The 26,194-nt window shown below is 37.1% G+C and overlaps 1 protein-coding gene across 14 annotated transcripts; it reads right to left on the bottom strand.

Moving 5' to 3' along the window:
• Window positions 1-31: 31 nt before the first annotated feature.
• On the bottom strand, window positions 32-26,194 carry LOC114878937 (kinesin-like protein unc-104). 14 transcript variants are annotated; one of them, XM_046287952.1, is made up of 30 exons: window positions 25,988-26,194; window positions 16,740-16,920; window positions 16,201-16,283; window positions 16,033-16,111; window positions 15,399-15,744; window positions 15,065-15,320; window positions 14,846-14,848; window positions 14,548-14,705; window positions 14,108-14,247; window positions 13,694-13,732; window positions 12,371-12,505; window positions 11,789-12,235; window positions 11,493-11,695; window positions 11,310-11,427; window positions 10,455-10,627; window positions 9,669-9,847; window positions 9,189-9,326; window positions 7,834-7,971; window positions 7,632-7,750; window positions 7,125-7,494; window positions 6,951-7,041; window positions 6,751-6,866; window positions 6,145-6,685; window positions 5,867-6,056; window positions 5,312-5,559; window positions 4,894-5,196; window positions 4,057-4,344; window positions 3,831-3,967; window positions 3,540-3,641; window positions 32-3,468 (listed from the first exon to the last, which is right to left on the bottom strand). In XM_046287952.1, exons 2-30 carry the CDS (start codon window positions 16,837-16,839, stop codon window positions 3,366-3,368), a joined length of 5,343 nt encoding a protein of 1,780 aa, XP_046143908.1. In that variant the 5' UTR covers window positions 16,840-16,920; window positions 25,988-26,194; the 3' UTR covers window positions 32-3,365. The 14 variants fall into 14 exon arrangements, with proteins under 14 accessions (XP_046143908.1, XP_046143912.1, XP_046143911.1 ...); XM_046287956.1 differs by having other exon boundaries at window positions 10,455-10,606; XM_046287955.1 differs by having other exon boundaries at window positions 5,876-6,056; window positions 25,988-26,193.

Genomic DNA, 26,194 nt, shown 5'->3' with positions numbered 1-26,194 from the left:
ATACGGGTAGTACCCTATAAAAAGGAATTCGTTAAGCACGTAAGCTTTTTATTGACCGATTTATTACACGTTACCACTTACAGTGAGTCTAGCGAAAATCGAATAATTGTAATAATAATTAATTAATACAAGTTACAGCATCGATGCATGTTTCTCATAGCAAACGATCAAAAACGAAAATGTTTTTGCAATAGATTTTTAGTTACCTTACAAACAAGTACATGAACTTACATACTTGGTACAGATTAAATCATCGTTAGCCTTTCTTCGTACGCCTCCGAATGATCTTCGACACTTGACAAAATGTTACGTTAATATTAAATTTATTTATATATTTATATAATATACTTTATCTGTATAAGGTATATATATATATATAAGCAAACATGTCTTTCGCACTCACTCACTCTCTCTCTCTCTCTCTCTCTCTCTCTCTCTCTCTCTCCGCGTACACGCGATTTATTCATTCGCTCCCTGTTACTTCCTCCTTTAATTTCTCTTTAATTCTGTATTTTGACTCCTAATAACAACAATGATTATTAATCTTACCAATGACGCTTTGCATTTTAATTTGCAATGCTCGTATCATTTTTCCCTTCGTTTCCATTCCACTTTTCTCTTTCTTTAACTTCTATTTTTTCCATTTTCCAATTTCTTTTCTATAATAATAAATTAACACTTTAACCCCCTGAAGCAACGTTTCCCTTTTTTGCTTCATATTACTTACATATACATTTTGTTATATGTAGTAGAAGAACTCAATTTTACATAAATAATATGATTAAAAATGTATAATAAAAATGTAAAATACTATATTACCGTAAGTAATGTTTGATAAATGTATTATGCGCTGGTATTATTTCCTTATGCATTTTTTTTTTCTCTTCTTCTTACGTATTAAAAAAACCGAACAATTTAATTATGCATAGATTAATTATTTTTGTTCTTTATATCGTGTAAAAGCGCATCTCGTAAGTCTTCATTTTAATTCTATATTTGTTAAAGTACAATTATTTTATAGATATACAATAAACATCTTAGAAAATATCAATGCACAGAGAGTATACCTCTTATATCGTTCAGTTCTCAGATATTTAATGTGCCTTTTGTCAGTTAGTTATGGATATTATACTTCTTATATTTATCTCTTATATTTATCTTACATGGATTTTTTCCATCCCTATTTTCAACAGGATCTGGAGTCTTTTTGGTACATTATTAAACACGAATAACAATCTAACAATACTACATGCTGAGTTATCTCTTGATAAAGAAGAAATTGAAAAAAGATTAAATAATATTGCACTGTTTATCTTACAGATTGAAAGATAAAAGAACATTAACTTTAAATATCAGCCAATATTGCACCACTCTTTTTATTCTAAAAGAGGAAATATCATCAATCTGACTTTCTAATTATAATTATTTTTAAGGGGGTTTAAAAACAAATTTTAATAAAATAATTATTAATATTGTCCATTATTTGTTTTTGTGATTCTGCAATGCTATAAATGAAAAAATTAAAAAAATTTTAAATAAAATTAAATTCATCCCTGTAATATACATATAATATCAAATGATAGTTGTACTTTGAATCGTAGAGCAACTACTCACGCGAAAACTCGCGATCGTTGAATACAATATGCATTTGGCAATGTTAAGTAAATGCACTGACAATTCCAATTTACAATTATGAATAATCACGATATAGCCCTGAACGAAGGGGTACAATTACAATTTAAATACTACTACATCTACGAATATGTAACATAAAAGAAAATTAATAATATGTATATCAATTCAACTAACTATAATAAATACTACAAGGTAAAAGCTATACATATATTAAAAGTAGAAAAGAAATGATCAATGTGTTTTTCCTTTTTTTTTCGTCGAATTGCTTTTGCTTCAAAGGGTTAAATGCCGAGTGCGTACAACTTATTAGATTACGTTTCCTCGTTCTTTTCCCGATACGCGTGTCGTCATTAACAAAATAAAACTATCATATTCTACAACAGTTAGTAAGCAAAAACGGTAACAGGAACGGGGCGTACATTCGTGGGTAGGCCACCGCGTATAAAATGACCGAGAAAATAATCCGCCTCAAAACTTTTAAGGTTTCTACTATAATCTGGTATCCAGTGGGATACTTGGTATTCGTTTCTCTCAAATCTTTGGTATACATATGTTAAAATCAATTAGAAAAATGATGACTCTTGAAATGAATTTTAACAAACTAATAAGATTAATGTTTGAATAATTATGGATAAAAAGATATCCTAGAAACTTATAATAAATAATACTGCAAACTATTCGTTTCTAAATCGAATACTGATCTACAGTAAGAATAAAAATTCGAGCCACGAAACCAATTGCTGATTCAATAATCCTACTTTCTCATGTGTTCGAGACGTCGAACGTGTTACAGAACACGAAACAAAGGGACAAAGGATTATTTCGATGACGGTCGCGACTAGCAATAACACAATAAGTAAACAAATGGCTAACAATTAATTATTCAACGATTACCGTGTTTATAATTCGTTCGAAATAATCCGCAATTCTACACGCTTTTATCGGGCGTAGAATATCCCAGGCATGAACACACAGAAATTCATAATCTCCCTTCACCCCCCTGATCCCTCCACTATTTTCGTTCTCTCCCTCTCTTTCTTACTTCCTCACGCGCCACATCTTCTCTGTTTTTCTTTTTTCTATTTTTTTTTTTTTTAATTTTTACGTAAGTATACCTACAGTGTGTATCTCTTGCCGTTGTTCTCTATGATCGTCTTAGGAATGTTTTATTTAGGCATAAATACGTTCCTTTTCGCCTCCACGCTTCAGAGAATCGCTTCGACCGACTAATACCGAGAAATTCGAATATACATATCGTAAGAGTGAGAATCGCGAGCTCCTGCAATAGACAGTCTCTTCAACGTTTGAACACGTTTCGCTTTATATCGCGAAACGAACGGAGAAACTCGGTGAGAGGAAGAGTTCGCGATTATTGAAAGTAATAATTTTTTTTTTTTTTTTTTTTAATTTACGAACGCGTGTAATTCTTTCTTTTTTTCGAAATACGAACGCCTCCGCGTTTAGTTTTGCATCTCTCTATTCGGTCGTCAGGCATAAAAGGGGTTGGCGGTCGCTTAAATCAAGACGTCGCGACATATTAATCGGCGGCTATCGAAAGCTAGTAACCGATCAATAATACGCATTCCCGAGCCATTTATTTAATAATCGAAGACTACCGAAAATCGAAAGCTACAAAGATCATGGGACTCGAAGGCCGAGTGCGACCAGCATAGCATTTTCTCGGAGGCTTTCGTAATTACGCTTGTTACCTCGGCCAACGTGTCGACCACTCACTTATTTTGATTCGACTGTTGATCTATCGGTGGAGCTAGACCAACGGGCGATGCGTTAATCAGGTTCGTTGCTGTCGGTCCTTTGCGCGCTAATTTTGACCTGAAAACAATCCTCGATTATGTATATTAGTCGTTGAGATCACAGTGGTACGACCAGTTGAAATTACATACCTGATTTGACCAGCGAGTAAAGGATTAATAGCGTATAACCAGTCGTAAACTTCTTTATCCCCTAAAGTTTGCAGCAAATACCCTCGGTGTTTTGTAACAACACTGAAAGGAAAATGATCATTGACGATAAGATTGTATACAAAGATGTTTCATAACGTTTGGGATCCAAGTGAGTCTTCCGTGTTATGAAATATCCTGTATATCAACCTCTCACATGCGCGTATCTACACTTCTGCTTGATGATTCTCTGAAATATTATAAAGTATATGTTCTTCAAATTCAATAATTTACCTGAAAGTATTTGGTACTTTCACCATAGCTAATTGATCTTCAGAATATTCAACTTGAGCAGTAGCTAAATTGATAAGAGCCCTTTCCACTGGATCCTTTTCTTCCCGAAAGATTAAAACATACGGTCGTCGTACAGCCTAACAAGCAATTTAATAAAAATACATAACAACTGATAGATAGTAAGATAATTTAATAAATGTAATTCATTTAAAATTTATGTACATACCACCCAACGTTTCTTCCAACCATTAGTCTTGTGTTCGAGAACATTTAGATAACCTTTTCTAGCGATAACTGGACTGATGCGAATCTCTTCAACTTCCGGTACATAAAGCACCAAATTCTCCTTAGACGGGGAAGAGGAACCTAATGGAGCCGGGGCGACGGTACACGTTTGGTTCGCTGATTCGCTTGCCAATATACTCTCCTGCAATTCCTGCAGTCTAGCCCTCTCCGGTGAACTCAACCTAAGGATGCACGACTTAGACCTGCTCCATACTATTATACCAGCAGCCTGCAAGTAACACTCCAGCATCAACCTGATCGTGTGTCCAATCGTGCTGGCGGTTGTCTTTGACTGCGAATTGTCTATTAATTCTCAAAATAGACACAAAGCGCAGTAGTTGTTAGGAAGCTGATTGCGCTAGAAGCGCGACTCTTTATTCAGCGAAGCTGCTCAACAGTTTGCGTGACAAATTTCAATTTTTTTTTAAAAGCAAACGTTAATCAAAGTTCAATTTCTTTTTCTATCAAGATTATATTGCGAGCTACATAAAAAAGTTGTATCGATTTTGATATCTTTTGAAACCGTGAGATATTTCGACCTTCAAATTGAATCGAATCCTCGCTGTCTTCACTCGTCATTGATAAGATCTTTTTTTTTTGATACTCAGCCAATTTTATGTAATTTTAAAATCGCATAATATGAATGAAGAAAGGGAGTATATCGTTTTTCTTTGAATCTCGAAAACAATATCTATTTTTGCCATGAAGGTAAACATGATGCGACGAAGCGTGGACAACCGCTACTAGCAGGAGCACTCAGGCATGCGGGGAGGGTTACCTGCTCTAAGTAATCACTAGCTCTCTCGTATACTGACTCTTGGGACGAGGACGATATCACCGAAGACATCATGGATGTTGTCATATCAGCCATAGTGTCTTCTCCGGGTGAAACGTCGGAAAGTAGTATGGGTTCTTTATTTGGAATCCGACCTTGAATTAATTTTATGTATTTTGTGGCCAATTCTCTTTCCCTCTCGGTCATCTCCCAAGGTTCGTAGACATCTTTACTCGTTGAACGTTTCAATTTGACTGGGCTGGCGTGCGGTTCGTTTGTAGCTTTCGCCATCATATTGCAAACTTCCTATAGCGGGGGGGGAAAAAAAAAAAATAATAGCATCGATGAAAAGCATAAATGCGGTTATTATTACGTTCATTGTTGATATTTCATTGAAATTTGTTTGAAAGAGTCTCGCTACCTTTTCACTCTTTGTGAAATCGTGTGATATTTTATTGCAGAATGAAACCTTATCGATACCAAGTTTCTCTCTTAACAATAACGTGTGTCTAACCCTCTCTACTTCTTCTAATCTCGTCAACTTCTCCAATTCCCATTGGTGATCGAATATTAAGCTATCTCCTCTAGGTCTCCATCCATGGAGGTTTTCCTCTCCTCTCACGTACGTAGAGCTTGTATCAAGTACACGACGTTGTCGCCTTTGAACACCTGAAAAATATTTGCGAAGGTGGGGTAGGTACCGAATGAATAAAGAGCGAATCGTCAGAAATAATGACGTATTCTGATTTAGCGAAATTCCATCGATTTTGTCTAAATACGAACTAATAAAAGCAACAAAGCGAAAAATTGCCAATTCATTGATATAACGATATAATAGTCATCTAAGGAATCATAAGCTGGAGCGTGTTACTTCGATGCGATGCACTTGACAAATTAACATTTATGCGACTATTATATCGATGGGAAGGGAAAGGAGATCGATGAGGGGGACTACGCTAAGGGTAGCAAGACAAACCTGGGCTACCTGCTTCCGAAGAACGACGCAGCACCAGCTCGTAAACGCCGCTGAGTCTGTTGGCTTCTTGATTGCGATAACTTCCGCTGAAGAGATGCTTCAGAGAACGTGGTCCTACTCTAGCGTCTCTGCCGTAAATGATCATGCTCAGATCTTTAGTGATGATTGCTGGTCTTCCACAATTCTCCAGCTAGAAAAGAAAATGATCAACGCTAAATTCTTGTCCACAGACAAATTCTCGTCTACAATCGGTAATATGAAAGAATAAAGGGATATACTTCAAGATACGCAGATATGGTCATGAATATCTGTTCTCCGTATGCTGTCACTCTGTTGAGCAAGGCCGAATTGTGAAGAGAACTATCCCACGCAGCTTCGAATCTAAACATACACCTATCGTCTCCAGGCACCTCTAGGTATTCTCCAGGGAACAGGCCTAACGAGAGCACCGACGAGTCGTTGTCTTCCTCTTCTGGTTCTGGTGTGTTTCTGATACGCCCAACCACCAACTCTCTTACGTCCTTCCATCGTAATTCGGATGCTGGTTCATGAACGATTGTGATTCGAATGCGACGCTGAATTCCTTGATGCAATAGGAAGAGTCCACGGCAAGGTAGATCGTCGCTGTGGTCGACCACGGATGGTACGTATTCGCCGTTAGGCGCTAGCTCACAAATTTCGAACCATACTAACACATCGTACTTGGCGTGTACATGAGATGTGCTGGGCGATGGTAAAACGCTTCCGAATTTTGGTGAACGTACGGGTTGGCTGATTGGTATCGATGGTGGAAGCATTCTCTTTGGTGGCTGCCGTACGCTAGTAAATAAATATGTTTTTGTTACGTAAAATATGAGATTTTACAGGTTTGATTTAATTCTTACTATTCCAGTTTGGCGTCCTTGTGCAGAGGATGCTGCTGGTAGTGGCCAAATACCTCGAATACTATGGGTTGAGTTTTCAGATACTCCAAGAATGATTTTGTCACAGTAACAGTAATCTAAATGAGCAGTATTTAATTAAATGACATATCGATTAGAACTTGATACAATGAATTAGTTCCTAAGGTAAATGATTAGATTACATTTTGCACATGATAAAATCCAGGTGGATTTCCTTTTCCTGTGTTCTTCACTGGCTCCGTTGAAAACGCTTCATCGTGTCGATGCAAGAAACTATGAGGAACAATAAAATTGTTATGAATCTTTGAATAATTCCAATTCCATTTCCATTTATTACATTATACATTTAAACGTACTTAAATTGGCAGAAGATGTCGGCATATTCTGTGGAAATACCCATTGCTTGCAGTACAGTCACCCTAAACGTGAATTCAGAACCAAGTAACAGATGATCCGGTAGTTCCTCTTCCTTCATGTCGCTGGAAACTGAACTATCGCCCCTGCCACTGTCAGCATCGCAGATATCGTCTTCTTCCTTGGTGTCTTTCTGTTCATTATGACCCTCTACGACGCGTTCTTCGTTTAAAAGTATTTGTCGATTCTTCTCCAGGGTCTGAGTCAACAATGTGTTACGTTTGTTCTGCTTCTGGCTACCGAACAGGTCGTCCTCGAAGGAAATTCTAGCCGATTGTCTGACGCCACTCGAGTATTCGCTGTTTTCCTCTTCTGGAACATGGGTTCGTTACGAAAAATCCTACGCCAGAATCTCTTCGAGCGATTTTAGAAGATACAAGGAAGTAGGTTTTAGGTTTAGGATTAAATATGTTCAAGGAGAAAGAGATATAGAGACACTGATTACGTACCAACCACGGCTTGCACGGCTACACGCAAGTAGCCTTTCACGTCTCCCTTCTCGTTGACTATCGCTACTTTGTGAATCAATGGTACCGGGTACATAAGATTGCTGAGGTACACGAAGGATCTGTGACAATAAAAAAATTCCTCATTTGGTACTGCTATGTATTTTGTAACTCTACTACTTCAATATTACTGTATTTTATTTACCTGCCAACCATTCGGAACCATGGAAAACGATCATAGAATGGGTCACCGCCAGTAATGGATTCTATATTGAAATCCGGAGACGTAGGTGAAAGTTCAGCCTCGTTATGGTACATTTCTCTCATCAGTTCAAGTCTTTGTCTGCACACAAAAACAAAGTCATACAATCTATATTATATCATTCAGTTAAATGTTTCATTCGTTGATAAAGGACATAGTCGAACATTGTCAGAAAGCACAGTGAAGGACACTCCATACATTAACATTCACGTTTTTGAAACATTGTGTGCGTTGTATACGTTCGCATGTATGTATTTATAGAAATCTTATGATATTATTTTGTAAATATTCAAATAAAGGGACACGCATGATATCTTTCATATATTTTTAAATTATGTAATAGAGACCATTGCAACTGCAATTGAAACACACTTCATTAATACCTATTGTCCCTGTATTTTCATCTGAACATAAAAGCTGTTGTATAGTGTTCAGCGGATAAGCTATCGAGGTACGTGTTCAAACGTGAACTGTCTACGTGATTTTTCTTCAATTTGTTGAAATTATTATTGTGCAATTAATAATGCACGATGAAAGAGTGTGAGAGTATCAGTCGCGAGGAGCGCACGTGTTCACCGAGACACTATTGAAACGTGTAAGTACAGAAGATGAACCCTGCAAGGATATCAACAATTCTTCAAAATTCAATATTTTAATCCTTTCAGTACGACGGAACTCGATTTTTATATATGTATAATCATTTCTCAGACCAAGTTTGTGACTACAATCACTGAAAGGGTTAAAAATAAATTTTGATTTATTCAACTATACAAGAAGAGTACCAAAATCTGTCGTCGACATGTCTAATCATTAACTACGATACAAGTTCGAGCAGTCTGAAGAGCACAAAGTATTTCTAAAGATACGAGTACGCAAGAGGAAGTATCATTTTAATTTTTATCTTAATTTAACACATTACAGTCCAATTGTTATTAATAAAACAAGTTAAACAAATCTTCTTATGTAAGGACTGTAATATATTAATTAGAAAATAAAGAAAAAGAAAAAAGAAGAAGAAGGATTAAATGTTCTGATGAATGCAATAAACACGCCCGGTCATGCAGAGTCCTTCGGTGGACGTATTCATTGAATCTTCAGCACAATCACAAAGCAGAGACAGAGGATTTATTTGAAAAGATATTTGTTCCTCGTACGAGAGACAGTGTACTAAAGATAGCGGTAAATGGTGAGAGACGAAATCAAGACCGGCATTTGGCGCAATCCGTATAAAGATTGAGGATGGGCGCGGAAGCGTGTGACGATAAAGAGGAAAGAGTGTCACGCGTTCGAGCACCAACCTCGAAGGCAAAAGATTTGCGAGCGAGAACTTCGGATTAGAGTAGGCCGTTAGACATTGGAAAATATCCTCTTTGGCCTCCGGAGTGCTGGGGCTCGAGTCCTCGTTGTACACGTGTCGCATCAGCTCCAAGCGCTGTCTACAAGTCAACACGTATTACTTGCGTGAGTGTTCCCCGTGCGATTTTGTCCAAGCACGTATCTGATTCAAGCGATGATTACGATTCAATTTTCTATCATTTTATCATCATTATTATTCTAGAAACTCGTTGAAAAAAGCTTAGACGCTTTAAGCGATTTATTCATCTGTATTAAGGTAAGCTTCCTTATTAATTGAGGGAAGGTGTTGAAATTCTATCGTATTGATCGTAACAATCATTTTTCTTTAAATACAATTCACTTGACTCACCTCTCTATACGTAATAAAAATGAAATAGTAATGTAAACATGTATTTGCACGAAGCAAAGTACTGATAACAAACCTTAGCTTATCGAGTGTCCAGTAGTGTGTTGCACCGTTCTTCGTGTCTTGTACTTCTACAGCGACTATCGTACGCGGGAACGGTCGTTCCTCTTCTTCGTCTTCATCTACAGCTGGCAAGAGATCCGGAGGAAGCGGTGAATAAAGCGTATCCGTGAGCAAAGTAAACTGGAATTGCACCTATAAGGAATATTCATATAATATGTCAATTAATTCATTTAAAAAGGCTTCATTCTGTTTTATTTTCTCTCTCTCTCTCTCTTTTTTTTTTTTTTTTTTTTTTAATTTAAATGAATGTAAATATTAATAAACAAAATTTAAAAATAAGTAAAAGGAAAAGTGAAGTATGAACTGAAAAAAAGAACAATGATAAAATATGCAAATTATCTTGAGACGCAAAATAATTAAGAAGTTGAAATTTCATTAACTTAATACAAGGAAGACACAGTAATATATTTATATGATTCATAGAACATCAAAAAGGGGGTACGAAAAAGTGCTCCGAACAATTATCATGGAAAAAATATTAAAAATCCAAGTTTTGACAAAATTTCTCTACAAGCATTGCAAACAACTTTGAAGATTAATTTTCATTAGATGTACTTGATGATTTCTGCATATTAAGCACACGTTCACGATGAATGGAATGAAAGTTAAAATATACAAGATGTTGAAAAAATGTTTTTAAACAGGCTGCACATGTAATGGACCATGTAGATGCGAATGACTCGTGAATAAATAAGAGTCGTTTCCAGTTAGTTCATTGGAAAATGAACCACGAGTGTACCTTCTTTTTGAGTTCGACAGAAATAGCGTTAGCTTCTTTGAGGAATATAGCGTTGCCCCAGAGATCATCCCGAAGACTTGTGAATTGATGATATTTCCATTTGCGGAAGGCCCAAGCGGCCAGCTGGAACTCTCTCTCGGTCCAGTTGCTCTCTGCGTCAAACAAGGGGTTGACTGAAATGCAAGCAATTACCAGGAAAAACAGTCAGAGAAGCCAAGCATTTCATGGATAACGGGTTCTCTTTCGTTAAAAGGACCCACCGCCACGATCAGATGATGCATCATCGTTCATCGTTGCCTAAAGGAACATACAACTCGAAATCTCAAACGAGGAACGAAGTGAAGAAGAAAGAGAATGGGTAAACGTCAGAATCGGATAGTTTACATGCGTGCATCGCAGTTAATTGAAAGATAAAAAATTGCAGAATGTACATTCAAAGAATAATCATCGGTGTTTCATTACATACCATCATCATCATCTGATCATCTCGTACAAATCCGTACGAATGGTTGAATTTGTAATGGAACGTTAGGATGATGATCGGTGGTTCCTCTACATTTCTTGGTGCGTATATATCATTTACAACCATTACAAATTCGATACTTTTAACGAAGGAAATAGTACGATCAGTACACGATCGTTGCTTAATCGTGTACAGAGTTGCGTAAAACTGTTTCAATCGAAAATTAATAAATATTTGATCTTCTTTAGTATCTATTACTGTTTTAGAAGTAATCAGAAGCGTTTGCACAACTCTGCTTGTGTGAATTTTAATAATTACAATATATAAAATATCAGACATACGCTAGTCATCGTCACATACAGAGTAGAGGATCATTCAATATATCTACTCACCAAAGATGTCTTCTTCGATGTTATTGAAGTCCTCAGGTGTGTAACTGCTGTACATTGACATTGTCATGCTTTGCTCTTCAACTTGTCTCTGGAGAGCATCTATTCGGGCCTCGTAGCTCTGAGATGTAACGATTAATCAAATAAAAATCCTACGACTAAATAACTAAGTTATCCAATACTTACCTTTCTCTGTTCTTCGAATAACTGATCCGCTTCTTCCTTCTCTTTACGGAACTGTTCTTCAAGAACCAACAATCGTTTCTCCATTTCAGCCTTTAGATCTATCCCCTGTTTCTCCAGCAACTCGATTTGGGCGAAATTCCAGTCGACTGTTTCTCCATTTCCGGGAGTCTCAGCGGGAGATCCTTTTTCTCTTCGTTCTCGTACTATGGGACAAAACGGTATTTTATGCTTTTCCTCGTTCTCTAGCATCGTCAATTTCTAATTATAAAAATATCATAAACAATTTTTCTATTCACCTTGATCCGGATGATTGAATCTGAATACATGATTCTTTCCCAAGATAACACGGGAACCAGTTTTCAGAACTACCGGTTCGGTCACCTCGCGTCCATTAACGTAGATCAAAGCACTTTTCTTTGGAATTAGGGTAATGATACCTTCGTGGTTCTCGAAGACACAGTGTTCGCTCAGTATATACGGACCGCATAGTTGAATGTCTTGCGGTATATTTGCTTCAGCGCTACCGATACGCGTGAAGCCGTCTTTGATATAGTAAATCAGGCATTCCGACATGAGGGGATCCTCGTTCAAGTTCACCAAGTGAGGAGTCTTCTTCGGTGAAAATACACCAACGGTGACACCATCCTCTTTCACGGCAACACCCATCTCTGCGAACACTGCCTCGCGTTGAAGACGAATCAACTCTGTTCTCTTCAGCTTCTCTTCCCAGGTTTCGTTCAGCTCTAAAATCACAATTACCGATTCCTTTAATTTATACCATTCAATTTGTGGCTGATTCCGAGTACGACAGACAAAGTGTCAACCTATTGATTACTATATTTAATAATTATTCATCAGAAAACAGAAGAACATTTTACCGGCTATCAATTTTTCTGAAGCCTGCAATTGATCCACCGCTTCCTCGGCGATGGTCGACGTTGTATGAGACGGGATCCTGGATCTACTTTCCTTCACATCGTCCTCGCGTTTGTTTGCTCTGACGATCTCGTCTCCTGTGGAACAGAAGATATCAGTTAAAACGATAGAACGGTGGAATAAGAGATTCGTAATGATGAATCAGCCAGGGTTGTAACACGCGTCTCGGAAACATCAAAAGCCATAACTAAAGCAGTGGCAGTAAGTGAAAGAGAAAGATTTTTTCTCATCAAAGATTCTCATCCAGAGAACCAGAATGTTGTATTTTGCGCTTTCTTTTTATTTCATAGTAATTCTGTTATTTCATTGCACAGCAATCGTGTTATTTATTTTTTACGGTATCATACGGTGTCGATCAGATTCCCATTAGAAATTTCTAATCGACGGTGCTCGTGTCGAACAGTCGATTTGTCCAGTGCCATGCAATATTTTCAGGCTAATATCGGGAACAATGTGATGGGTCTAAGTGGATAATAAGCGAGGCAAACAACACGTGTTTACTGGAGGAGGAATTTCGACACAACGTAGTACTATAAAGCCTGAAATTAATTATACGTATCTGTATCATTAATTAATATGATTCCCGGGATGTTCAAATTCTCTCTAAATGATAAATTTCGATCTTGATCGGATACTGGAAAAGTCTGAGTCATTTTTATTTTTTTTTTTAAGTCACGATCAAGACCGAGATTTTTCTGATTTATCTACTGCAATAAAAGACAACTGGTAATACTATAAATTACAAGGTATGAATGCTATATGTTCGCTTTGTTGATGAAAATGATAGTCTTCAGGAACTTCCATCAGGTTCGTTGATGTTTATTTTTGAAATTTTCAAGAGAAATCATGTGTCGTTTAACTCGAAACATCGCGTTCAACGCTAAAAGCCGCTAATAATGGCGTCCTACGAGAGACAGAGAACAACGATAATTATCAGGCGCTGATTGTTACCACATGGGCTGATTAGGTGTGTTTAAAAATGAAACAACAGAATGGCGAGTCGCGAAGCAAACGCATATATGTATAGATATATAAAGAACTTTTGTCGCGAACAATCGACAAAAACACAGAGAACAATAGAAATAGAGCAGGAAATAGAAAAAAAAAAAAAAAAAAAAGAAGAAGGAAAGATATATGACACGCATTATGCACTTGGCCGTGAATCAAGCGGACGTTCAAATAAACAGGCGCAAAAAGAGTGATCGATTGCCTGGCTTTGGTATTAGACTTTCCACTATGCGTGGATCGTCGGTGATTTTACTTACTAGATTCTTTCTTTTCATATGTGACTTTACCATCTGGCCCTACGTCAAGCACAGGGGAAACAAAGAAAAAAAAAATGTACTATGTAAATGGTGGCTTGCCTATTGAGCGCTACTTTTGTCCTTTTTCTTTTTTAAATATAATATTAGAAACAACAGTTTGCACAAGGATTTTCATTTCTTCTTCTTCCAAGTAGGTAGATTTGTTAATAATTTTATTAAGGAAATTCTTGATAAAATTTAATTCAATGTATTTCTTGCTTTCTTCTTTGAATAACTCTACTATAACAATTAGAAATAAAATAGAATCGAGTATTTCTAATTTTTATCGAAGGAGTACTTCCATACCAATAAAAAAAGAGAAGAGCTTCTTTCACTGAAATTTAATTAATAATACATAGAAAAATATGGACTCACCTTCTTGTACATCAATACCCTCTTGTTTCAGTAGCTCCCGTAATTTCTGAATTTCTTCCTTGAGCTCACGAATAAGCTTCGCGTTTGCATCCTCGTTGACAACGGCTTTGCAAACTATCTGCTTCGCTCTGTCGGCGTATCTGTAGCGAAGAATAAAAAAAAGTAGAAGCGCAGACTTCATCTCGAGTCCTTTGTTTTTCTATTTGTCAGGGAAGTTACTCTTTCATCGCGAACAAACTTCGATCTAGACTGTATATGAAACAAGAGATAAGCGAAGGAAGAAAGTTCATTTATAATTCATGAAAAGCTCGCAGCTTCTTGGAAGTTTGAATTATGAACAAACAACAATTTCTTCCGACTTGGATGGATATAAGTTTCTGAAAAACTTATTTCGGGTGAAAACAAAGAAATGAAATGAGATACGTGACGAGTAAGTATACCGTAGAGTGGAGAGAGTTTCGTCGTAATTGATGTCTGCAGGACTCACTGCCGCGATCATCGCTGTTTTAGAATTCCCTCCAAGGTTCTCTCGCAACAGCCATGTCAGTACGGAATCTCTGTAGGGGATGAAGTCGGCCTTTTTCTTCTTTTTAGTGGCCTAAGGGGATAAATATTAGCAAATATCATTCGATTGTCTTTGAATCCCTAAATATTACACATTTGTCGCTATTTATTGCTATCAAACTTAGGTATTCAACAGTGTTGAAAACAAGAAACTAAAGAAATAAATGAACTCACCGCCTAAAATTCCATGGGAAAATGGCAGCAAAATTGACAAAAGACACGTATTACGATATAACATAAAGTTTAGACAATATCTGGACAACTTTTGAAAGGGTTAAAATTTCTTAAGCTAATAACGAAAGCAACTTTTAATTTAATTATTATGAACAGTACACGATACACTGAATCTATATTTATTTTATCTACACCTTTCAGCGAAATAAATGTACTCACAATTTCAGCCAGGGCACTGATGACCTTTCCAAGTGTTGTTAAACTTTTATTGATGTTAGCACCTTCTTTCAACCTGGTACCCTTTGCCCCAGTGGAGTCAGCTCTTTCAGAGCCTGCCAAATCGACCAGCGAAATTTTGCTGACTTTCTCGGTCACTAACCCGGTAGCTGAGTCTTGCTTTTGTTGTGTGAAAAATATCGTAAAGACCGCGTGAGATCTACTCGATGTCTCGTTCATGTTCGTGGCTGCCACCGTTCTGAAATAAAATAAGCAAACGTAAATGTTTCGTTTCATTGGTAGAGTAAACAGTTCTCTCGTGGAATTCTTCTTGTACCTCGCTTTGTTGCCTTCGTCGATGAGATCGTGAATGTCCTGGTAAGACATTACTGCTAGTTTCGACAAATCCTCGACATACGGTCCAAGTAGAGGATGCTCTCGTACTCGAAGATTACCTTTGTTCTTAGGATTCAAAAGATCTCGCACCCTTTCGCAGTATATCTCCATGTAACTGACTTCCACCGAATATTTCAGGCACTCGTTTGAATTGCGACTGATTTTTCTAAAGAGGTCCTTGCAAATTTGGGGTATTATACCCTCTTGACCTTCTTCTTGTTTGCCCATCATTGTGTAAGATTTACCAGCACCAGTTTGTCCGTATGCAAATATGCATACATTGTACCCTGCATGCAAATAAGGTTACAGCTTTCAACCTGATCGAACGTTTATTTGAAAGGAAAAGTAACATAACGTGGATATGCAAGATTATCGGATATGTGTCAAGAATGTTTGAGAATTTGAACGCCCAATTCCTATCTGAATGGTATGCGAACAGGCGTATGGATTCCTAGATGTAAATTCCTTGGTATATGAGAATCTGAATGCTCAGTGTCTCAAGTATTTGAGAAATTGCGGCATCAAAGTCCAAATATGCTTTGAATCTTCCATTTCGCGTGGGAAAGTAGGCTCACCTTCGAAAGCGTGTTCCAACATCTCTTCACCGATATCCTTGTAGACCATCAATTGTGAAGAATAATTTATATCGTTTGGCTATAAGAAAAAAATGTAATCAAATGTAAATTAATCTTAAGCAGTGTAATCTTTTTCCTGTATTCTTTGAATGAATTTTAGTTACTCACGTCCATGGAAAAATAAGAATAATCGTAGTTGAAGCTTTTGATCGCATCTTTGGTACCCGACGGTGCTTTGGGATTCAATATCGCTGTAACAGAAAAAGGGAAAAAAAGTCAGTAATAATCTGAACTTTTCCTATGTATCTCCATTTTGAATAAACAAGATAAAATTTTCTGATAGAAAGTTATTTTTAAATCCAAAACCCTTTTCTTCCTGTGTATAAAAAGTGTGATAGGCAAATAAATAAGTAGATCAATGCCATGATTAAGATTAGTACCAGAGTAAGTACTAGTGCTGACTTTTATTCTAGAAATAAAATAAAAAAAAATTTTTATCGAGTTTGTCCGGTATTAAACGTTTCTTTCCATTCATTTGCATTTGATGAAAACTTAAACTTCATCCACCGCTGTAAGATTCTTATTAAACTGAAAATTGTATCGACTATGGGGCGTAAAGTTTCATCGCGTATACTGAAAGAACAGAAGCATCTCTCGAGCTGTGTTTACGATGAACCAGGTCAGGAAAGAAATGAAATTATACTTACAAGTGGTGCTGCCGGACATTTCGATGATGCATTGTGCCTCACGGGAGATCTCACGATTGTTGAAGGGTCGTACCCTCACCGCCACCTTAACCGACGACATTTTTCCTTCTGTTTTTCAATTCAGCGTCGGATCACGACGGCGGCGGTGCTGGTGATTCACTAATTTTTCCTCCTCGTTTCTCTGTATGAATAAAAAGGCATCGTTAGCCGAGCCAACAAGACGGAAATGAAAAACACGATCGAATGGTCCGTTGAATACGAACCCCCCGGATTTAGTTCACGGATTTATTATAATAAAACAACAGGGGATGGAAATGTTTTTAGCGTTAAGTATATTTTATTTATTTTAATTATTCTGTTTTAGGTCGAGTTGATAAGAGCACGGATACGATCCTTAATTAAGGTGATGATAAAAGATTGAAGAATACATGTCGGGGGTTTTATCAAATTTCATTAGGCGCTGATCGAATCTCGACGTTATAAGTTTTGTGGCGTCGCGTCGTCGATTATCCAGCAATAAGAGTAATTGGTGCATGGACGCCGCCGAAAATCGATATCCTCGACAAAAGGTTCGTCGATCGACGGATAATTATTCTTTTGGCTGAGAAACAATTGGAAAACCAGCCAATAAACATCAAGCGAATCGACACGTTAACAAAAGAAACAAGAGGATCCTCGTTTCTAGTTTCTACGCAAATCCGATTGATTTTTACACTTTGAAAACTTTGTTTCCGATATGATCGAGTAAACCTTGATTTTTACTCTTTAAAAAAGGATTGCATATTTTCATTTTTAATAAATACGTTTAACCATCGAGCTGGAAACATAAGGTTATTTAACGGAAAATGTATTTCCAGACAGGTGTATAGACAACTCGATACATAGCCTGTCTCGTCAATGGCTGACTCGTTTCACTGGAAACTTATCGACGTTCTCTTCAGCTTCGATTCTTGTCTATTCAGCTATTATACATGGAAGAGTCATATTAGGTGTAAAATTAGTTCCTCAGATCCTTCGAATCCAGACGAATCGATTGACTTTACGTAACACGAATTTTCTAGAAGTAGATTCTAATCTATGCTCAAACTTTATTTAACCCTTGAACTTATAAAACGTATACGATCCTAACTAACTGAAAATTAAATGTATAGTTTTGTTAAATCAAAGTGTTTTATATGTACAGAATAATTTTTAAGGGAATAACACGGATATGGGATACAAAATTGAATTAAAATTGGATTCTCTCCCTGGTTCGCCGTACGAAAGTTAAATTGAAAATCAAAGTGATCTATATTAAAAGAATAAATAAACAAACATATCGTTGGAAAAAATAACGAAATGCGAGTAAATTGAAATGAGAAACTGTTCATTTTCGAACGAATGTTTAATTAAAGTTATTTCTGTTCCCTTTAATCAACTTTTATACGAAGAAACTCTCTCATCTGAAAGGCTTTGAATGGCGCATTAAGGATGTTCCCTCGTAGCGTTACCAGTATAAATAGATTAAGAGTTTACGTAGACAGATTACCCGTATTGTGCCCCTTTCAAAGGGCCAACTTCTTTAAATCAAGTCAATTTCTGAAAGGTATTTTAAAATATGGATCAAGACATTCGAGCACCGGCTCGTCCTCCTATTTTCTTAATTTTTTTCCAATTTATCGTTATCCCGATCGGATGCCGTGTCGAGAGGCAAACCAATAATACTTTTGTTGGTTAATTGTACCTATCGCTTCCGAGGAATATCGAATTACGGAGGAAAGAACGGATGCTGAGATCAGCTTCTAGTGTTTCCTTGTTCGTATTGATTGTCGCCTTCGACAAGGCGATGACTCGAACCTTCTTTTTATTCCTATCAAAATATTAATATTCTATGATTAATTTAATTTTTAATCTGTATATGTACAAGGGAAATTTCGTTGTTGCCGCAAAAGAAAGAACATAATAAAGCAGCTATGTTATGTAACTATAAGAATCCAGGGTATAGAGAAATTCTTCCTAAAGGCTTTCCGAAAGGTATCTCGATAGAAATCCTTCTTTTATTATCTCATGCCTCGGGTAAACGAAAGTGACATTTTAATTGAAGAAAAGACTCCTTAAGATGACGCAATACTATTCGAGGTATTAACGTGCGTCCATGCAATAAATTTAATAAATTTAATAAATTTAATAAATGTAATCACTAATTTTGAAATATAGAAGTGCAAGCATATTACTTAATTAGTTGACTCTCAAATTAAATAATTATACTACTAAAATGAAAGTGAACTGTCGTAATATTTTTTATTATCAAATTGGAGTATTTATGATACGATACGAGTACCATTATCCTTGATACAAAAATAAAAATATTTCTATCGTTCAATCAATAGTCTCTGCCGAGAATTGTAAAAACTACAATCGACGCCTGACTACGCATTGACACGAATCACTTGAAAACTCCGCACGAGTACCGCGCGATAATCCACTCGATTTTATGAACCGCGATTTAAATCACCATTAGAACTGTAGACTGTAATTTACAAGCATTTCTTTATGAACACCTTTGACTGCTATATTTTATTTTTTATCTTTAATAATGGGTGGAAAATGTAGAACGAACGCATAAGGTGCGATATATGCAGTGATATATAACTATACTCTACGTAATCTCTGTACAAATCGTATTAAGGTGCTCTATATTGTATCTAAAAACTGACTAAGAGAATCGGCTTTCTTCATAAAGTGAAACGTAAACAATTAACGAGCCTGTAAACACATTGCATTAATTGGATAATTTCATTAACGGAGAAAAGAAAATATTTTCATAGTTCAAACTAGTTCAAACATATTTTCTTAATACTCTTATGGGAAAATAAAATTTTACTGAAGACACCGTAACGCTATAAACTTTATTTCGGCTAAATCGAATTTCGAAAAGCGTGATGGAGACTACCGGAAGTATTGTACTGCAATTTTACGAAAACATATACCGCTGCGCGTGTACATTCTTGAGATGAACGTAAAAACATCGCCACCGTGTAATCGATAACAGCTACGGGGGAGTTCGAGTTTCACGGCAACTCCGTCAAACGAAATTCTATTTTCCGATTACTCGACTCTCGAATCTTCCTGTAATTCGATCATCTATAATCGATTTGAGTACAACTGACGTTGCAACATGTTTTAGTCCAATCAGATTAACGTCGATCCCCTATGCCAATATTATTCATGTGCAAATACGTACTTTTTTCGACGCGATCGTTCATTGATTCATCGAAAAGAAACACTGATTATAGCTATTGATATTTCTAATCGTCATTTGATTCGAGCACGCGATCATGCACCGTGTAATATTCACAGAGTAATTCACATTCAAGCGTACGAAATGTATATAAATCGTTGTATTCATTTTCAACGTATATACGTGATGTGTAGCGTACACAAAATGTCGACGAACGTGTTGACAGATTCGTTCGATGAAATCAACGATGACGTACATTTCAAGAAACAGTCGTTTCTTGAGTAAAAATATCACTGAAATCGTTGACTAATCGATAGAGCAGTAGATTGAGAATATCGCGAGTCAGACGGGCGTAGGTAAAGAAACATGCACGCGTTGTATACGTGAATTTTCACGATCGATCGTCGCGAAGACATTCTTGTTTCTTACCTTTTAATCGAAGCCAAGCTAATTTCCAGCTGGCGATATTCTCTAGCTGTCAATTCAACGATGACAGTTGTCGATGGCGGACGCTAGACACTTGACAGCAGTCGTGGACTTATGAACGATGAAAACACTTGTGATTTCTAATGACGGTTACTATGACGGTGCACTGGTTATTCTTCGATGATCCTCGACATTTTTAACGGATACGTACGCGAACATTATACTGCATTCGTTCGCGGTTAAGCGTGTACGCGCGCGCATCCACTCACACACACACACGCACTGTACTACCAAATCACCCTACGCGAGAACGAGCCACTACGGCAACTCCGGTCGACGGTCGGTCGTCGAGTGACGGCTGCGCTCCAAGCGCTTGCGCACTTACCCCTCGCGGAACCCTAGAGCCGATGCGCGACTTACTACGCATGCGCGACTTACTGCGCATGCGTCATCAGTCGGTCACCTGGTAATTACAACATTCTCCCACCAACCAATCAGATGTCTTTTGAGCTTTTTCGAGTTGCCCAATTTTAATTCCTTCCTTTTTGCAGATTTCTTTGAATCTTGCTCCTTTTTCAAAAAAATTATCCGAATCTTAAATTCAATTGTATAGGTGACTAAAAGGAATTTCATCCTTTCAGATCACAGATACAACTGCGTCCTTGCTTTTCTTTGCGGAATTCGTCACGCAATTAAAGCATGGGTCATGGTTATAGAAATTTAATCTATTGCTTTGTAAAAGATGTAAATTGCAAGCACCCCATTTTTAAATAGAATTATCTGTTTTTTTTTTTTTTAGACAAATCGATCTTCAATGTTGTTCTAAGTACATAAGTATGTTCGAGATATTTCAGATTTTTTAAATAAGTCCTGAGCTTTAATTAAGGAAATATACTACTATCTCATCACGAGTTCCAACTATTTCCACAAAATTAACCCAATTCCATCCTATTCGTTCTTTTGTTCATTATATGAAAAAAATACTTTCATCCGCATTTTCAATTTTCAAATTAATTCCATTAATCAATTTATTTGTTTTCAATGAAACAAATGAAAATCCTTTCTATTATTTTTGATGCTTCTTTTTAATATCTGATTTCTCAACCGAATGTCTGAAGTATTTTACCAATATCCGTGCCATGGTACTAAAAGAAGCAATCGATTGTAGGTTCGTTCGAAATGGAATATTTAGTTAAATATTTGTCGCCCATTTTGCAAAAGGCTGCCGTTTCGTGGCGCTGGCACAAGTTGCTATTGATTCAGCAAATTTGTTCGCCTTCGCGATGCATCTTGACTTCGCCGGTGGGGCGATATTTTTTCAGGAAAGGGTCGAGGGGTTCAACTTTCTCGTAGGCGGGGATGATTCTGCGTGAAATCGAAGATGCAGTTACGTGAAACTGCAATCTCGTCGACTCGCATAATGCGGTTTGTTAAATGGAGAGTGACGCCTTTGTCGATGCGTCCGATGAAATTAGTCGAAGGGATCGTAAATAGAATCATGAAAACTGCTTTCACGTTGGTTAAGTTTCGTCGAATCTTAATCGTCGTTTTATGAAACTCGTTGAACTTCGCTTCGCTGACTTCCTACTCAATCGCTGATCCGTACTACTTGATTGGAATCGGCTTCGATATCGAAAGATTTCTTCAATTAAAAATAAAAGTATTTTCAAACACGTACACTATTCTTCGAGGACGATGTCCACTGAATGAAATCGAGAATATCATCGCACTCTTCTCTTGGGAATTTCTTATTTCTTCAGTTTATCGAGTAGAGGGGTCGTAAAGGGTATCCAAACGGTCCAACAGTGAACGTAAAACGTCGCAGAAAATACGAATCACCTTAGATACGATGAAAACACTTGTGTTAAGAATAATCTGCGGGAATCCTTGATGGATGGATATTTATTATAATTCCTATTCGAACACGTATGTAAGTGTCGACGGAATGCTTCGACAGATTATTATCAAAGTAAGATGTTCTCTCGAATCGATCCGGTCAGGAGATAAAGTAACGATACATTGCTTCAGTGTCAATAAAATGTTTAATCCTCGCTCGTACCGTGGTTCTTTCGAGGTTCTTACTCGCGCAAGGTAGTCGCAACACTTTTCATAAAAGAAGCGAGGGTCAAATTATGTTAGGACGGAAATAAAAGTGCAACAGTTCCAGCAAAAATACTTTTCTGACGGGGAAGCAATTTGCTGACTTCTTTATTTTACGCCCACTCAATTACGGTGACATTCGTCTAAAGTATTGAAAATTGATGACAATTGTCTAAAGACTTCTAAGCTACTTTGCAAGATCGCCAGACGATAACAAAACATGTATACACGATGCCTATTCGATATCGTTTAGTATGGTTATTCCGTTCGAGTATACGAAAGGTTTCTGTCCTATCGTTTACGACGTAGAGACCACCCCTAAGGACGTAGCAGATACATATAGGGGTTGGCGAGAAGAACAAAGGTCGCACACCCATCCCTCGTTAGTGGACCTGTGACGTCTCTGTTTATGCAACAGATTGTAGAAATATTAGATGTATAGTAAACAAAGTTTTACCCCTCTTTTTTATTTTAACCCCAATCTAGGTAACTGGATAGCCATCCAATTTTCCTGCTCCATTCCATTCTAAAATTAAGAATACATCGTTCTGAATAACGATAAAATCTTGTAGACCGTATGAAAAGTATGGTATAAGGGGGTGAAAATGTATTTTCGTGATACGAAGATTTTTTCGCCAAATGAGTCACGCACATCAATGACGTCAGAACGTGTATACTCAGTCATCAGTTTTAACCCACGCTCTCATGAATTGAACATTCTGTTCTGCGTTAATTTACACTTCTCATTCGTTACGTCCAATAAACAAGCAGGATTTGTCTTATCCTGAAGAATGATTTCAAGGAGCAATTAACATTTATCTTCGCAAGATACGTTAAATTTTCAAATAAAAGACTTTCTGTGTAGAAAATTTCCGAGTAAATCGACCTTCTATACCTAGAAATTATTCAACGTAATAGTAATTAGTCAGATAATTTTCTATAATTTGTTGCCACGGTAACGGCCTGCCTTGCGATCATTCATGCTAATTACCGGTTGCATCGTATTATCCGAAAATAGAGAATAATTATGAACGAGAATAAATGATATCGAATTAAAGAATAAAAAGTAATAAGCCCACAGTGTCGCATTTCCCCTTTATTTCCAATGCAATTGCCCTAATTTCATCCCTCGTTTAATTCTTCCACCGGGGACAGGTGTAATTATGATAAAATGATCATAAACACATCAGTCCTGATTATCACTGCGAACGCGAAGGACTTGGTTTCAAAGAATCACCGAGATACCGTGTAAGATATGTCTTACTTTTAAGTGATTAAAGTAAAGCATGTATCGGAAGATGAAAATTCTCTTCAACCTAAATAAATTTCCATTGGAGTTTGAATGTTTCAACGAATAATCGATTATTTCAAGTACTTGATCAATCCTTGGAAGACGAATAACCGAAGATTAACTCTGCAGAGTTCTGGTGACCTGCACTTAAAAATATATGTTCGAATGATCGATCCGAAATGGCGAAGATATGCACACGGAATGGTTGTTCGATAGGAATTCGCTCTCGAAAGTCGAATAGAATCGAAACCGGTAGTGCATGGTGGTATGCAGTAGTGGATCCAGAAAGGGAGGCGATGGGGGTGAACGGCCAGACTTATAAAACTCTAAGAAAATCAATTCATATTATGAAATAAATACGTTTTGTATTTGTTTCGCGCAAGTTCCAAATAAAGAAAGAAAAAGAATTTAAAAATATAATTTCAAATATTTCACCCCCCCCCCCATCCCTTAAGATAGGCTTCCAGAGTTGCCTCTGGTGGTTGGTGGTTGAAAGCAATATGGCGGCCCTGTGAACAGTGTCGGTTGCGCGCGCCGATCGACATCGTGGTCCAGGGTCGTGTGCATGCCCGCTTTCTCCGTTTATGGACCAATCGCATCGCACCTAGAGGAGAAAATCAATAGGCGTAGGAGCCACCACGATGACGTCAGCCTGCAACCCGACGATCGACCGATGCGACGCGGGCGGCGCCGGCCAATTTCTACGGGGCAATCAATAAGTAAAGATATCCACGATGTCAGCAATACCACCTACGTATCCCTGATAAGATTTAATAAGAATGTCGTTGATATTTGTCACTCGGTCAAAAATCTATGCGATTTCCTTATAAAGCGTACCCCTTCTGATGACGGTCATTTCCGGTGACGCATCAACTCGGAAGCGTACCAAGCCCTCCTCGCGCTTTCACTTATCAGACTATTAACTCTTACATTTATTAGGTATCATTATTGCAACATTCAATTTTCCATATTATTACGTGTTCTATCATTCTATAGAATATCGTGATTAAATACTGTTGAATGACATTATTGAAATCAATAACCCACGTTGAAGTTAATATCCATTAATTATTGTATATGGAAGATTTTTTCAAAGTACAAAATAGTAATGTAGGAATTGGACATTTTCCCTATTTCGCATTTACAACCCCTCTTGGTACGCGACAATAATTCATATTGATCTTATCCGACCTATTGAACTGAAGTTCATTTTAGACAAATTATATTTTTTCTATAACACTCGAACAGTTTTATTTTTTATATTTATCGAGGATTTTGATTAGCAAATCAAATGGGTGTTCGTATTTAAATATTCGAAAGCCAATTTCTGTTAACGCGTTCTTAACGAACTTGGTTCAGCGTGAAGGTTTAATTTATGCCTGGCAATCTTTTCAGCATCAACCTTCCGTAAGATTGCACTTGTATGCTCTAATTCCGAAAAACTCAACTTGGGCCTCAAAGAGTATACATGTTACTTTTCCTATAATGATTCGCAACCTAAATGTGTTCGTATAGAAATATACGAAATATACTTTATGTTCCATCAATAAAAGAAAAATAAAAACAAGTCTTGTGATCCAAATGCGCCTTGTATAGAATGAAAGCGCCACCTTCAACCGTAATTAACACTATCGGTAGTACACTAACGTAATGAATCATTCGAAACGTGCTACAGGCATACTATTCAATTAATTGGTTTTAGAATTGATCACAGAAAATTATACTATATCTATGCAAACATACCCGAAGAAATATCGAAAGCTATTAGACAATAAAATAATGAAATTTTGCAACTACTTTTCTCTACCATCGAACGTTCAATGTTATTTTATTCCTAGTCACTTAATATTGTTAAAAAAAAACTTGTTGCTACGATTTTCTGTGCAGTATATTCTCGAATTGTCATTGTATAAAGTAAAACTAACCAAGTCAACAATGATATATGTACCTATACATTCGTCAGAATAAAAGAACACGACGTTAAGGATTAAAAAAGTGTCTATAACTGCACATACATATCTACTTACTGTACGCTAGAGATAACGAAGTAAATAAGGAATTAATTTGTGGCGTAGGCAACAATCGTAATACGCGATATATTACGTACAAGTAAACCCACAACAACTACGAAGATAGTACCCTTCGGTGCAAATATAATTAAATGTGCGATTACTACGAGTGTTTAAAGTGACAAGAATGCATTTGACTCACTAGATACGTAGGCAGTGACGTGAAAACAGCTGAGGTCCTCCGGCCATACTGGTTCTGATTCCGTTACGTTCCTCGAGACACGGTGTTATACGCGTCGCGACGCGAGGCGACTCCGCTCTAACCGATCGATTACCAGAGGCGCGGATTAGACGTCTTTTTCTTCTTTCTCGGCACTCGCTCGTGCAGCTTACTAACCGTATGGCGCTG

This window comes from Osmia bicornis, chromosome 11 (assembly GCF_907164935.1).
Source record: "Osmia bicornis bicornis chromosome 11, iOsmBic2.1, whole genome shotgun sequence".
Lineage (NCBI taxonomy): Eukaryota > Metazoa > Arthropoda > Insecta > Hymenoptera > Megachilidae > Osmia > Osmia bicornis.
The sequence above is the reverse complement of the archived record's forward strand: the minus strand, read 5'-3'. Positions and strand labels throughout refer to the sequence as shown.

What these genes read in the sequence shown, in the direction of transcription:
- LOC114878937 (XM_046287952.1), bottom strand. Translation starts at nt 16,839, where the DNA reads ATGTCGTCGGTTAAGGTGGCGGTGAGGGTACGACCCTTCAACAATCGT. An exon ending in GACGAAGGCAACAAAGCGAG is followed by an intron (nt 15,321 to 15,398) that starts GTACAAGAAGAA and finishes ATTTTATTTCAG; the next exon opens with AACGGTGGCAGCCACGAACA. An exon ending in GCAAATCTTTTGCCTTCGAG is followed by an intron (nt 7,972 to 9,188) that starts GTTGGTGCTCGA and finishes TTTTGTGTGCAG; the next exon opens with ACAAAGACTTGAACTGATGA.